This window comes from Schistosoma haematobium, chromosome ZW, assembly GCF_000699445.3.
Source record: "Schistosoma haematobium chromosome ZW, whole genome shotgun sequence".
NCBI classification, from domain to species: domain Eukaryota; kingdom Metazoa; phylum Platyhelminthes; class Trematoda; order Strigeidida; family Schistosomatidae; genus Schistosoma; species Schistosoma haematobium.
This window is the reverse complement of record NC_067195.1, coordinates 81,376,688-81,391,881: the sequence shown is the minus strand read 5'-3', so window position 1 is coordinate 81,391,881 and position 15,194 is coordinate 81,376,688. Positions and strand designations below refer to the sequence as shown.

At 38.4% G+C, this 15,194-nt stretch overlaps 1 protein-coding gene across 1 annotated transcript in view; it reads left to right on the top strand.

The window, feature by feature from the left end:
• The window catches only part of TAF6 (Transcription initiation factor TFIID subunit 6), a 29,707-nt gene extending 17,586 nt beyond the window's left edge, over positions 1-12,121 (top strand). The window contains exons 4-6 of the mRNA XM_051212450.1: positions 5,123-5,433; positions 5,471-5,765; positions 11,764-12,121. Of these exons, the coding sequence (XP_051072634.1) occupies positions 5,123-5,433; positions 5,471-5,475 (316 nt within the window). The 3' untranslated portion in view covers positions 5,476-5,765; positions 11,764-12,121. The remainder of the gene's footprint in view (positions 1-5,122; positions 5,434-5,470; positions 5,766-11,763) is intronic.
• The last annotated feature ends 3,073 nt before the right edge of the window (positions 12,122-15,194 follow it).

Genomic DNA, 15,194 nt, shown 5'->3' with positions numbered 1-15,194 from the left:
AATAACAATTATTCATAAACTATTGATATATTGGTGCAATTTAGTAAGTCTGTTCCATTTTATAAATTGTGCCATTTTTTTACTATCATTGTTTTCGCCCGTCTATTTTTCCTTGTGATTGTTAAATTATTTTCGTGTGCTACTTAATTTTTATAAGCATGTCTTATGAAAACACAGTTTCAAGCGTACAGCAAGCCTCGTCCGTGAGGTCTCTTAACCTCCCTGAACCTTCTTTTAAAATCGCAGACCCAAAACTTTGGTTTATAAGACTTGAAAATTATTTTCTCGCTAACCGCATTCTTTTGCAAAAGGATAAGTTCGGCCTGACAAGCACACTACTCCCAGACGAAGTAGCTGACAGCGTCCGAGAGGCACTAGCAAAACCAGACACAGAAAAACCATACGACGTGCTAAAAGAGGTTGTAATTAAAACTCTCTCAGTGACCAACAAGCCGTCGAACAACTTCTTAACCAAGTACAAATTGGAGATAGAACCCCATCACAACTAAAAAATTATATGAAAAGTCTACTTGGCGATAGACACATTGACAATAATCTCTTTTATCAACTGTGGCTCCGCCGACTCCCTGCAAATATACAGCAGATCCTAGCTGTGGGAGATACGGATGCTGATTTAGATAATATAGCAAAGATAGCCGATAGAATATACGAAAGAAGCAAGCAAGCAAGCCCTCCACTACACAATGTGACGGTAGACGATAGACTTGATACTCTACAGAAGGAAATAAATGTTTTGTGCCGAAAACTCTCAGAGTTAACGCAGAGAGAAAAGCCACGAAGGTCATCGCGAGATCGTTCGCGTGAAGGGACCCGGTCAACTTCTAGACGACGCACAACTCCCGCGATATGTTGGTATCATCAAATGTTCGGCTACAGGGCTAGAAAGTGCCTACAACCTTGTAGATTTAACAGGGATAGTAACCGATACCCACGAGTATCAATGGCAACAGCATCAACACACATAATGCCTGAAAATAGTCGCCTCTTTTATATACAAGACCGGACCACTGGCGCACAATTCTTAGTTGACACTGGAGCGGAAATTAGCGTAGTACCTCCATTTAACGAGGAAAGAAAAAACATTAACCCGTCGTTAGTGCTAAGAGCAGCAAATAAATCAGATATTAAGACATATGGTAAACGGAAATTGTCCCTAGATTTTGGACGTGGCGCTTCATACCGTTGGAACTTTGTCATAGCAGACGTATCGATGCCCATAATAGGCATAGATTTCTTATGTAACTTTGACCTGCTAGTAGACTCTAGACGACACAGACTTATAAACGGCAGTCAAACCACTTCGATAAGAGGAATACTTACGGAAGCCGTTTCAATGAACCTTGTGATAGATAAAAGTTGTGGTGATCCATATAAATTGTTGTTAAGGGAGTTCCCTGAACTCGTAAAAGTAACATACAATAAAGCGGATCTCAAACATTCTATTCAGCATCACATCGTAACGAATGGTCCACCAATCAATGCAAGACCAAGAAGGTTAGATCCCAAAAGACTAGCCATCGCAAAACAGGAATTCGACAAGCTAATGAGGCTAGGCATTATAAGGCCATCGAACAGCCCGTGGGCATCCCCGCTACATATGGCCCCGAAAAAGAATGGAGAGATTAGGCCATGTGGGGATTACAGAGCACTAAACAAACAAACGGTAGCTGACAGATATCCTATACCGCACATTCATGATTTCACCTACAGTATAGAGGGCACTACTATCTTCTCGAAGATCGACTTAGTCAGAGCATACTACCACATCCCTGTTGCCCCACAAGACATACCGAAGACAGCAGTAACAACCCCATTTGGGCTATATGAATTCCTGCGTATGCCTTTTGGACTGTCTAACGCGGCACAAACCTTTCAGCGGTTTATCGACCAGGTCATTAGAGGTTTACCTGGGGTATACGCGTATATCGACGACTTATTAGTAGCTAGCACCACTAAGGATGAGCATATGCAACAACTACGGCAATTATTTATGCGACTCAGAGAACGCGGCATTTCTATAAATATTGAGAAGTGTGAATTCGGAAAAGAATCTTTACAGTTCCTAGGTCACAATATAACTTCTCAAGGCATCACACCAATAACAACAGAAGTCGACGCCATTAGGAATTATCCCCTACCCGACTCATGGAGAAAGTTACGCCGATTTCTCGGGTTAATAAATTATTACAGACGATTTATCCCGAATTGCGCGTCAATATTGCAACCACTAACAGATGCATTACGCGGAAACGCACGGACATTCCAATTATCACCAGACGCGATCCAAGCATTCGAGAACGCTAAAAAAGCACTAAATAAAGAAGTGACACTAACTAGACGAAAGAGCGAAACACCGTTAGCTATCATGACGGATGCATCAGATGTAGCGGTAGGAGCCGTTTTACAACAATTAGTAAATGGCATATGGGAACCGCTCTCATTTTTTTCGAAAAGACTGAATCTGACACAAACAAGATATAGTACTTTCGGAAGAGAACTCCTAGCGATTTACTTGGCAATAAAACATTTCCGACATATGATTGAGGGTACCATTTTCACAGTATATACAGACCATAAACCTCTCACAAAAGCATTGAATGCCAAACAGGACAACTACTCGCCGAGGGAAATCCGACAATTAGAATTTATTTCCCAATTCACGTCTAACATACAGTATGTCAAAGGCAATAGTAACGAAGTGGCAGACGCGCTATCCAGAACGATGGTCAACGCTCTCGTCCAGTCCGAAATCGATTATCACAAGTTAGCAGCATTACAAAATATCGACGTCGAGTTAAACAGACTAAAGTCTGCCAATACAACCTCGTTAGTTCTCAAAGAAACTCCATTGGAAGAAGTAAGCATCATCTGCGATATTTCTACAGGTCAACCAAGACCATTTATTCCAAAGCCGCTAAGGCGAAACATTTTCGAAGCCATGCACAATATTTCGCATCCCGGAATAAAGGCCACCATCAAACTAATCAGCGAACGTTTTGTATGGCCAAGTATGAATCGGGATATTCGTAATTGGACGCAAGCGTGTATAAAATGCCAGAGAGTTAAGATACATCGCCACACCAGTTCCGCAGTAGGTCATTTCCGTCATCCCGATAACAGATTCGAGCACGTACATATCGACATTATAGGACCACTGCCGGTTTCGAATGGCTTCAGTTACATTTTCACTTGCATTGATAGATTCACGCGATGGCCTGTAGCTGTGCCCATAAAAGATATTACAGCCGAAACTATCGCAAAAACCCTAGTAGAGCATTGGATTTCCCATTATGGCGTACCTACTAATATCACAACCGATAGAGGAGCTCAATTCGAGAGCCGCCTCTTCCAACAACTCACAGAATTACTCGGAATCAAACGAATTCGCACAACATCCTACCATCCGATGTCGAATGGTATGGTAGAGAGATTGCATCGGCAACTTAAAGCTTCTCTTACAGCTGTCATCAGCAATAATGATTGGGCCAGCAAGCTACCGTTAGTCATGTTGAGCTTAAGATCAACAATCAAACAAGATATAGAATGCTGCCCAGCAGAATTGGTTTATGGAACCACACTACGTCTGCCAGGAGAGTTTTTCACTGCAGGTAAAAGCGTTCCAACTGATATAGCGGACTATGTACAGCGTCTTAAGCAGCATATGAGTAGTCTAAGGATAACGCTTCCGAGACAACATCAACGCCGTGTGTACATACCCAAACAACTAAGTGACAGTACCCATGTGTTTATCAGAAGGGATAATGTGCAACGTCCCTTACAACCGGCCTACGATGGTCCATTTAAGGTGATTAAAAGAGACGGCAAAACTATCACGGTAGAAAAAGCTGGAAAAACGGATGTAATTAGCATCGACCGAGTCAAACCAGCTTTCATCGAAGCCTACGATCAGCCAGTACATACAGATACTGCGAAAACCGTTGAATCATCGAAGCGTCAGTTCCAATCATCAACGACATAGACGAACACAAGCGAAGAGAATCCAGTAACGACAAGGTCTGGCCGAAGAGTAAGATGGCCCCAACATTATGTCGCTGCAATCTTCTATTAATAATTTTCTACTATTTAAAATATTAATTATAACTTCCACTTCATTGTGCACACATGCATTACTAATTTCATGTTATACGCTATAAAACTCAACATATCTTATGTACCCCTACACTTACACGTATAATTTTTATTTAAAATGTAAAGCAATACCGCATTCCTTCTATTTATTGCTATTATTTTTTAAAACCTCACGGACGGGCGCAAACCAAATGTACAGCACACACTAACTTCATCTTAATTTTGTACAAACCATTTTTTTTTCAAACGATTGTAACTACCCTACTCAGTTTACTATTTTTTTGTGCAAACACAGGCATTTTTCCATATATCTTTGCAGGGGGGAGCTATTATAGTGACTCACGTGCAATCGAGTTTAGTTCAATCAAGGTCTTTTGTTGACCTATTTAATGGACAAAGTCATCCATGATATAACAACTTGTTGTACTATCTTTATTATTATGCTTGTATGAAATACATATGCCTGAACATTGTTTAGCGCCTACGCATGTATTCATTCTGCTAGCTTCATTATTAACTGCTTAATCTATTCGCTGACTCATCCATTTTCCTATACATATATATATGTGTACATTTGCACCCATTCACTACTACTACTACAACTACAACTACAACTACAACTACTTGCTACTGCTACAATCGTAGTTCGCTTGCTCATTCATTTTGCCTCTCTGCTGTCTGGTCCGAATTATCTACTAAATAAACTGTAGTAGCTGCTTCTTTTTGCCTTCTGATTTCAAACATCGTTGAAGATTATACGATAACGGTTCGAGGGTGATTAATTAACGAAGCACAGCCACTACAAATCATTAGGCTTTTCTTTCTATTATGCTCAGGATGGTTTAGGAATATTTGATTGTTATAATATGACTTATTTGTTTTCGTAATTCATGTTTTAAATGAGTATTATAATAATAATAATAATAATAATAATAATAATAATAATAATAATAAACGTTTACAATTTGCCATATATTGTTTTTTCTATCTATTTAATATAATAATTATTCAGGCATAATACATCTAGTAATGAATTATATGGTCGTGTTACCCGTGAACTTTCGCGTGCTTTATGCAATTGGATTGATGGCGGTAGTGCCTCTAATAGTTCTACAGAAACTTGTATGAAATTATCAAATCCTAATGTACCAATAATTGTTAAAAGTGAGCTATCAAAATATACGGATGATGAAAAGTCGGATGAAACGAAACTATGTAAATATGAAAATGATCATTTAACCAATTCACTTACAAATACAACATTGACTACAATTACCACTACTACTAGTCATAATAATAGTAGTAGTATTAATAGTACAACTGGTAATTCCAATACTAATAATAATAACAATGGACCTAGTTTAGGCAGTGCTATACATTCAATGAATACATTATATGGTATAATTGTTGCATTAGCTGAATTCGGTGCACAATGTTTACGAATGATGGTATTTCCATTATTGTCTTCTTTATGTCACCGTTTAACTAAATTAACAGAATCAAATCTTACGTTAAATGAATTAAATGAATTGAATACTTCAGGAAGTAATGATTTAAAGCCTACACAACAACATCCAGTGCTTTCGTTAAGTTTAGGCGTAAAACTTTTACCAGTTGATCAACGTTCATTTGATTTTCTTAAAGTTATGATGACGGTTAGTTTGTTCTTATACATTTATTCGTTTATGTCTTAAATTGTTATTATATACCAAATTCAACCAATTTTTAAATATAATGATTTTGAGGTACATTTGGCAAACATGATAAATTGGTTGTTGAGACTGCGACTTATTGTCGAATAAGGTGGATAAGATGTATGTTACTTGTGCCTAATTATCATTTACCTCGATGAATGATGTCAAGTGGTACAGGAGTAAGTTAAAAGGAAGTTAAGAGCGGCTTAACCAAAGCATGGCATCAGTTCATGAAGTTGTGGACTATTGATATGAGCCATGTTGATAGATAACTCCGCCTGTAGCTCTTCTAGAGTTACTGCCGGTCCCAAGCCCGGGTAAAGGAGGAGGGTTGGGCATGGGGTTAGCGTCCCCATCCCGTAGAAAACTAACTCGCTAAAAAAACGCTTACCAGAAAAAATAATTCAAACCATTTTAACTCTGCCCTGAGAGTTAGAAGGTCTTCATTTAGAAGAATTATGACGCTTCATGGTGAAAGCCGAATTCCTTCGGAAGCCACGAGGCCGATGCCCCTTCTAACAACCAGAGCAAAAATTTTTATAGGTACATGGAACGTTAGAACAATGTGGGAAACCGGGAAGACCAGCCAAATAGCAACGGAAATGAGGAGATACAACTTGGCAGTACTGGGAATCAGTGAAACCCACTGGACTCAAGCTGGACAGAAAAGGCTAGCTACGGGAGAGATGCTGCTATACTCCGGTCACGAAGAGGAAAATGCTCCACACACACAGGGAGTTGCTCTAATGCTGTCCAAAGTAGCACGAAATGCACTTATAGGATGGGAATCCCACGGATCCAGAATCATCAAAGCACCATTCAAAACAAAGAAGGAGGGGATCTTAATGAATATTATCCAATGTTATGCACCCACCAATGATAGCAACGACGACATTAAAGATCAATTCTACGAGCGGCTGCAGTCAATCATAGAGAAATGCTCAAGAAAGGACCTCACCATTCTGATGGGAGATCTAAATGCCAAGGTCGGAATAGACAACACTGGATATGAAGATATTATGGGACGACATGGACTGGGAGAGAGGAACGAAAATGGAGAAAGATTTGCAAATTTGTGTGCATTCAACAAATTAGTCATAGGAGGCACAATATTTCCACACAAACGTATACACAAGGCTACATGGATCTCACCGGACCACACTACAGAGAACCAAATAGACCATATTTGCATCAAAAAAAAATTCCGAAGGACAATGGAAGATGTGAGAACCAGGAGAGGAGCTGACGTAGCTTCAGATCACCACCTAGTTGTAGCCAATTTAAAACTGAAGCTAAAAAAGAACTGGACAAGTGGACAAACAGCAATACAAAGGTTCAATACAGCCTTCCTTCGAGATACTGACAAACTCAATGAATTCAAGATAGCTCTCAACAACAGATTCCAAGCCTTTCAAGATCTACTGAAGGAAGAAGAAACCACCATGGAGGACAACTGGAAAGGCATCAAAGAAACATTGACTTCAACGTGTCAAGAGGTTCTGGGCCTAAAGAAACACCATCATAAGGAATGGATCTCTATAGAAACACTGGACAAGATCAAAGAAAGGAATTACGAGAAGACAGCAATTAACAACAGCCGAACACGAGCAGAGAAAGTCCAAGCACAAGCTGAATACATAGAAGCAAACAAGCAAGTGAAGAGGAGCATTAGAGCCGACAGGAAGAAATACGTGGAAGAATTAGCAACGACGGCAGAAAAAGCTGCTAGAGAAGGAAATATGAAACAGCTCTACGATACAACGAAGAAACTATCAGGGAAATACAGTAAACCAGAGAGGCCGGTCAAAGACAAAGAAGGCAAGCCAATCACTGAAATTCAACAACAGCGAAACAGATGGGTAGAATACTTCGAGGAACTCCTGAATAGGCCGGCTCCAATGAATCCACCGAACATCGAAGCAGCACACACAGATCTTCCTATAGATGTCAACCCACCAACGACGGAAGAAATTAGAATGGCCGTCAGACAAATCAAGAACGGGAAAGCAGCAGGACCCGACAACATACCAGCTGAAGCACTGAAATCAGACGTCGAAGTAACCACAAGCATGCTTTACCCTCTATTCAAAAAGATTTGGGAGGAGGAACAAGTGCCAATGGACTGGAAAGAAGGACACCTCATCAAGATTCCAAAGAAAGGAGATCTGAGCAAATGTGAAAACTACAGAGGCATTACACTACTGTCAATACCAGGGAAAGTCTTCAACAGGGTGTTGCTGAACCGGATGAAAGATGCAGTAGATGCCCAACTTCGAGATCAACAAGCTGGATTCCGTAAGGATCGGTCGTGCACAGACCAAATTGCAACACTACAGATCATCGTCGAACAATCAGTTGAGTGGAACTCGTCACTATACATCAACTTCATTGATTATGAAAAGTCATTCGACAGTGTAGATAGGAGGACATTATGGAAACTTCTTCGACACTACGGAGTTCCTGAGAAGATTGTCAATATTATCCGGAACTCATACGACGGACTACAGTGCAAAGTAGTGCATGGAGGACAGCTGACAGATGCATTCCAAGTAAGGACCGGAGTCAGACAAGGCTGTTTACTCTCTCCCTTCCTCTTTCTTCTGGTGGTCGACTGGATTATGAAGACCTCGACATCTGAAGGAAAACACGGAATACAATGGACAGCTCAGAACCAATTAGACGATCTGGACTTCGCAGATGACCTAGCCCTCCTATCACGTACACGTGAACAGATTCAGATAAAGACAGCCAATGTAGCAGCAGTCTCTGCATCAGTAGGCCTCAGCATACACAAAGGGAAAACCAAGGTCCTCAAATTCAAAGCGGAGAACAGCAATCCAATCACCCTTGATGGCGAAACTCTGGAAGATGTAGAATCCTTCACATATCTGGGAAGCATCGTCGATAGACATGGAGGTTCAGATGCAGACGTAAAGGCGAGGATTGGCAAAGCAAGGGCCGCATTCCTACAATTGAAGAACATATGGAACTCAAAACAACTTTCAACCAATATCAAAGTGAGAATCTTCAATACGAACGTCAAGGCAATTCTACTGTATGGAGCTGAAACTTGGAGAACTACAACAACCACAATCAAGAAAGTACAAGTATTTATAAATAGCTGTCTACGCAAGATACTCAACATCGATTGGCCGGATACCATCAGCAATAGCCTTGTGTGGGAGAGAACAAACCAACTTCCAGCTGAAGAGGAAATTAGGAAAAGACGATGGAAATGGATAGGACATACATTACGCAAATCGTCAAACTGCATCACGAGGCAAGCTCTAACTTGGAATCCTGAAGGGAAGCGGAAAAGAGGAAGGCCAAAGAACACATTACGTCGGATAATAGAAGCAGATATGAAAAGGATGAATTACAACTGGAAGGAGCTGGAAAGGATTGCCCAGGACAGGGTTGGATGGAGAATGCTGGTGAGTGGCCTATGCTCCTTCACGAGGAGTAACAGGTGTAAGTAAGTAAGTAAGTAAGCATGTTGATAGATATAGTTTACCTTGTTGGGGTCCACGCGATAGCAGCAATCAGTAGTTGAAGACTTTAGGTGATGTTACTTAGAATTGATCACAGTAGTTCAAATACATGAACTATTTATCTTCCTCTTGACCTTCGGTTTCAGTTTTCCTTCATAAATATCCTTCCATTTTGTTTTTTTCGAACCATCTTCTTGGTATTCTTGCTACTACATTATTTCGATTCCTTTGCTATTAATCTTGTTGATTTCGTTTTGTCGGACTAATATGGTGTGACAGCTTCGGTCAACGCAAATTTGTGCTGGTCTTTATGTTGACTATGACTGAATGACAACCATTAAAGTAAAATAAGACTTAAGATTCAGTTAAAATTTGAGCTATTAAATTCTGAATGACTTAAATTTTAAGCGTTAAATATCCGAGGATACTCTGTTTCATTAATAAAATTACAAACTTTACAACATAATGATTGTGGAAATTCATCATAATATCTGTGATTAACAATTCATTATTATATAGATTGAGTTTAATTCCAATTATATAAAGAGATATTTGTGTAAATTAGAAAGGGTTTTGTGGAGATTTCTTTTTGGAAATTTCAATGGTTGGAATCATGAGTCAATTTGAAGCTAGACCACTATGGAAAACTTGGAAGTACTGGACGGCCGTTTCGAGACTGATAGGTTCTGGGTTCGAATCTCGCGGGGAGCGGGATCGTGGGTGCGCATTGCTGAGGAGTCCCATACTAGGACGAAACGGCCTTCCAGTGCTCCCAGGTATTTTCTGTTGATCTAGCTTTAACTGACTCATGATTTCAACCGTTGAAATTTCTAAAAAACTCTCCACAAAACCCCTTCTAATAATAATAATCATCTGCTCACTAGTGACTGACTTCAAGAGGCATTTCGTGGAGTTCTAGTGAGAAGCCGTTACTAGTGGAGTTCAACCAGGTCTGCTGTGAGTTATCAACTCACTGAAGACAATGGTGTACGGTGGCGCAACTTCGTGGATTGGTTGGAGTTAGATATTAACACCGCTGGATGCCGGCTCAGTGGTCTAATGGTTAAGCGTTCGCGCGCGAGACTGATAGATCCTGGGTTTGAATCTTGCGAGACGGGATTGTGAATGCTTACTGCTGAGGAGTCACGTACTCGGACGAAACGGCCGTCCAGTGCTTCCAGGTATATCATGATGATGTAGCTTCAATTTACTCATGATTTCAACCATTGAAATTTGCGTAAATGTTAGTAAACAAGAGCGAAGTATGCTCATAGGTTATGGGCTTATTTTGGAAGTTGCAATTGTATCATTAAATGGTGGAAAACATGGAAAATTTACAGACTAAGATTAACTGAAAAGCCGTTTATGACCTAGAGTAATTGAACTGCTCAAGTTATCCGCAACGTTTTCAATATTCAATAAGTTTCTTTGAACTCAACACTTAGTCATTTTTCCGTTCATTTAATAGTTAAATACTGCATATATTAGTGTCTTTTTCAATAGAGATTTTATTTCAAACACAAACGTATGTTTGTCATCCAAAATTTCATCTGTGCTATACTGGCATGTTAATTTCTTGATGTGAGGGCAACGTTTTCTTTATAATTTTCTTCGTAATTTAACATTTAAATTAATTCATTCATCAGGTACTTGAGTATGGAACACTAAGTCTGAGGAATAATAGTACTACTCCCACCCACAGTTGTCCAAATCAAAGTAGGTCGGGTGTGGTTTGGACCTGGGACTTAGGTGTTGAAAGTCGAACACCTTAGCCAATAAACCATCACTAGTTTCAAATTAAATGTATCAATAAGATAACCTAAGGTAGATTGGGCATTGACGATTCCAATGTTCGTGTCCTTCATTTCTCACATCATGAACTCCCCTAAAGATAACACCCGAAATCTAGACAGAATCCCACTGTCAAAAGTTGCTTATAGTACTAGACAGTTATGGATAATTACAAATACTTGAGATAAAGTCTTTAGTAAAAACTGCACTCTAATATGCATCACTTATATTATTAAGTAGATTTAAAAGTAACTAAAAGCGCAGGGCATACGAGACTTATTGGTTATTAAAAAGGTTACGGATAAGTAGCCTATTGGATAAGGATTTTGTTCTAGCCTGAAACTCAACAATGTACCCTCACGACCTCACTAGGGATTGGATTCTCCTTAGCATCTTAAGGTTTAACGGCATGAGCGCTATCTTTCGACCACTTAATTGAAATCAAACAGTCCACACTTTCAATTCTAGTCGATTCTCCGTATAGCGATATAAATATTCAATGCTATCAATGATACTGTTAATCTCGCTCTTCATATAGTTCAACTTCATCAGTTGTAACTTTTCATTAGAACACTGAGAATCGATTTCAAAATCACTCGCTTGATTCCATTAAATTTTTCTCGTTAAAAATTCTCCCTTTGTTAAAGTTTTCTCTCCATTTTGGTTTCTATCCATAGAATCGTATTGCTCCCTTACTTCATGATTGGCGTATACGTCAAGGATTTGGTGTTACATTGGAAGATTATCGCGCCTCCTATGAATGTATGGCTGAATGCCTCTTTGTTATGAATCAAAGCAATACTAATACTATTACCAATACTAATACTACTACTAATATTAATAGTAATAGTTTAAATACTAATATAATATCAACTACCAGTACTACTACTAATACTACTGCCACCACTACTAATACTAATACTAATACTTCATCTACTCAACTTGTTGTCAGCAATCCAGTTCACAATCCAACAACTAGTAATGGGACTGTCATGATCAGTAGTATTAGTAGTAGTGCTCCAGTGAATAATCCTACTGTTTCAACTATTACCAGTAATAATAATAATAATAATGTTGACCTTTCTACATCAACCAGTATTATTGTTACCAGTAATATAACAACTTCCAATGTGAATATTTCTAATAATTAACAAAATTATACAAACTAAACATGTAATTATCACTATAGACAATGTTTATATTTTTCCTACATTTTGTTATTGTTGTTGTCGATGGCATTTCAAAAAAAAAAGAGAAATAGAAATAGTTAAATAAAACTCATACATGTAAACATGTATGAATAGTTATATTATTTGTGAACAATTTACTGTTTGTCAAACAAGATCAATGACACTAGTCATCGATTTAATATGTGAGCTTGTATTTTTCTAATTTCTCATTGTTTCCACGTAACAATCTTCAATTGTATCTGTTCATATGTAATATATATATATATATATATATATATATATATATATATATATATATATATATATGAAGTTACAGAGATATATCACATATGTATCTGCTCAATAATGTATATTTTTTCTTTGAATGGAAATTTCGAAAAGATTTTCTCTTTGATCAGACTGCGTACTTTTCAATTTAAAAGAAAAAGATTTGTGATAACTAGGCTCCTGACCCTAATTATGATTCCTTCATTTGTAGGTAAACATCTTGGGTTTAGATACTATTTATTGAAAATAAGAAAGATTAAGTCCAGACATGTTGTATACCATTGGATTCCAGATCAGCGATCAAGAGATTAAGCGTTAGCTCATGAAACTGAAGTTTGTAGTTTCGACTCTTTAGTGTTAGGGTTGTGGGTGTATATTTCTAAGGGGGTCTATATTAGGATGAAACAACTATCCAATGGTTCTAGGTTGTCTAACTAAGATCATTATGTGAAGTAAAATATGAAAATTTAGCAATCTCGATGAAACCTTATCTATTTCAGTGGTCAGAAGTGCATGAGTTTTGTAAAGAAATGATTGATTCAGAATGATTATAATGATGAAAACAAGAATATCAAAGAGTACAGTAAAATTAAGAACGGAATTAGGTAGATTTGTTTCCTCTCGCTAACACGGCTCATTCATGAAGAATATACGAAGAAATTAAGATGTCATTAATCACTTTGATTTCTTCCACTCTGTCCTGTACATCTAGAACCATTAGGTTTTTATATCACTGACAAGAAACAATACTAAATGGGACAGACAAGTTAGCTACACATCATGAAATGATAATGTTATAAACAATTTGGATAGGGTAGATCACACAGGCGGTGTCGTGAAGTGACCGTTTGTCCTCTTTTCCACAGTGTCGAAAATAGTCTGAGATATGAGATCCACTGGATTAATATTCGTGAAATACGACTGATCTGGTACTTCAGGTCGATTACACAAATATAATAATCACTATGCGTAGTCGGATCATGAGACTGTTACACGGTGTTGCTACCGGATGTGGGAAATCCTTTGAAACAACAAAGACCTAACATAAAGAGTAATTAAGCATCCTCCAATTAAAGTTAAGTTTCACAAGGGAAGACCAGGAGTGTTCTTAAATCCAACACTTTGGATCCAAACTAACGTTATATAGTCAAATATCGATATAGTTTACCTTGGTTTTCATCATTCGTTAGACGAGACCGTTATGGTTATCAGTCGGAGTCTAGATTTGAAAGGTTCCTTAACACTTTATAAGATTTCCTACAAGAGCACCTCAGCTCAAGCATACAGTCAAATTTGTCTACTACCATTAACTCGATAGACATTGGACAACGAATGGATTTATATGAGGCATTTTAAGTGATTTATTTTAGTTTTCTCAATAGTTTACGTAAGCGTCTATTGAGCATGGCTGAAGTTATCGTTCTCTATAGTAAAGTACTGGATGTTTTCGTTCAGTCGAAATATGTACAACCACCCTCATTAACTCTGTCCTCGATATCACCTATAATATTATGTAACTGTTTATTCTGGTTAGCGTTCTGAGCTGTCCATTGTATTCCTTTTTTAAAATGGACAGCTCAGAACTAATTAGACGATTTGGACTTCTCATATGACCTAGCCCTCCTATCCCATACACACGAACAAATGCAGATGAAGATAACTAGTGTAGTAGCAGCCTCTGCAGTAGTATGCCTCAACATACACAAGGGAGGAAGCAACACACTCAAATACAACACGGCGAACACCAACCTAATCACACTTGATGGAGAATCTCTGGAAGAGGTGAGAAGATTCACGTGTCTGGTCGGCGACATTATCGATGGAGAATGAGGATGTGATGCAGAAGTGAAGGCGAGGATTGGCAAAGCTAGGACAGTATTCCTACAGTTGAAGAACATATGCGACTCAAAACAACTGTCAACCAATATCAAAGTCATAATGTTCAATACTTACGTCAAGACAGTCAGTTCTACTGTCCGGAGTTGAAACTTCGAGAACTACCACAACCATCATCAAGAAGGTGCAATTATTTATAAATAGTTGTCTACTCGAGATACTCAATGTCGATTGGCCAGATACCATGAGTAACAACCTACTATGGGACAGAACAATCCAACTTTCAGCTAGCTGTGGAGGAAATGAGGAAGAGATGTTTGAAGTGGATAGAACATAGATTGTAGAAATCACCAGACTTCATCACGAAGCAAGTGCTAATATGGAATCGTGAAAGGCAATGGAAACGTGTAAGACGAGATAGCACACCGAGTGGAGAATTGGAAGGAGATATGAAATGGATGAATAGCAACTGGAACTGGAAAGGATTGTGCAGTACAGAGTTGGGTGTAGAATGCTGGTGGGTGGCCTATGCTACTCCACAATGAGGAACAGGCGTAGATAAGTGATTAAGTAACAGTCTATTCAATTGACCAAAAGAACTTGCAAATGAACTGTCATCCTTTATATTAAACAACACTTATTATTTCTTGTTTCCATACATTACTATTGTTGATATTTGGATTTCAAATTATATTACTTAGTTAACCAATCATAATTTGATTGATATTTATTCCATGATAATTTGTAAAACATAAATAAAATCTGAATGTAGTAACATGACATTCAAAAACAAATCAATAATAGAAATGTTTTCG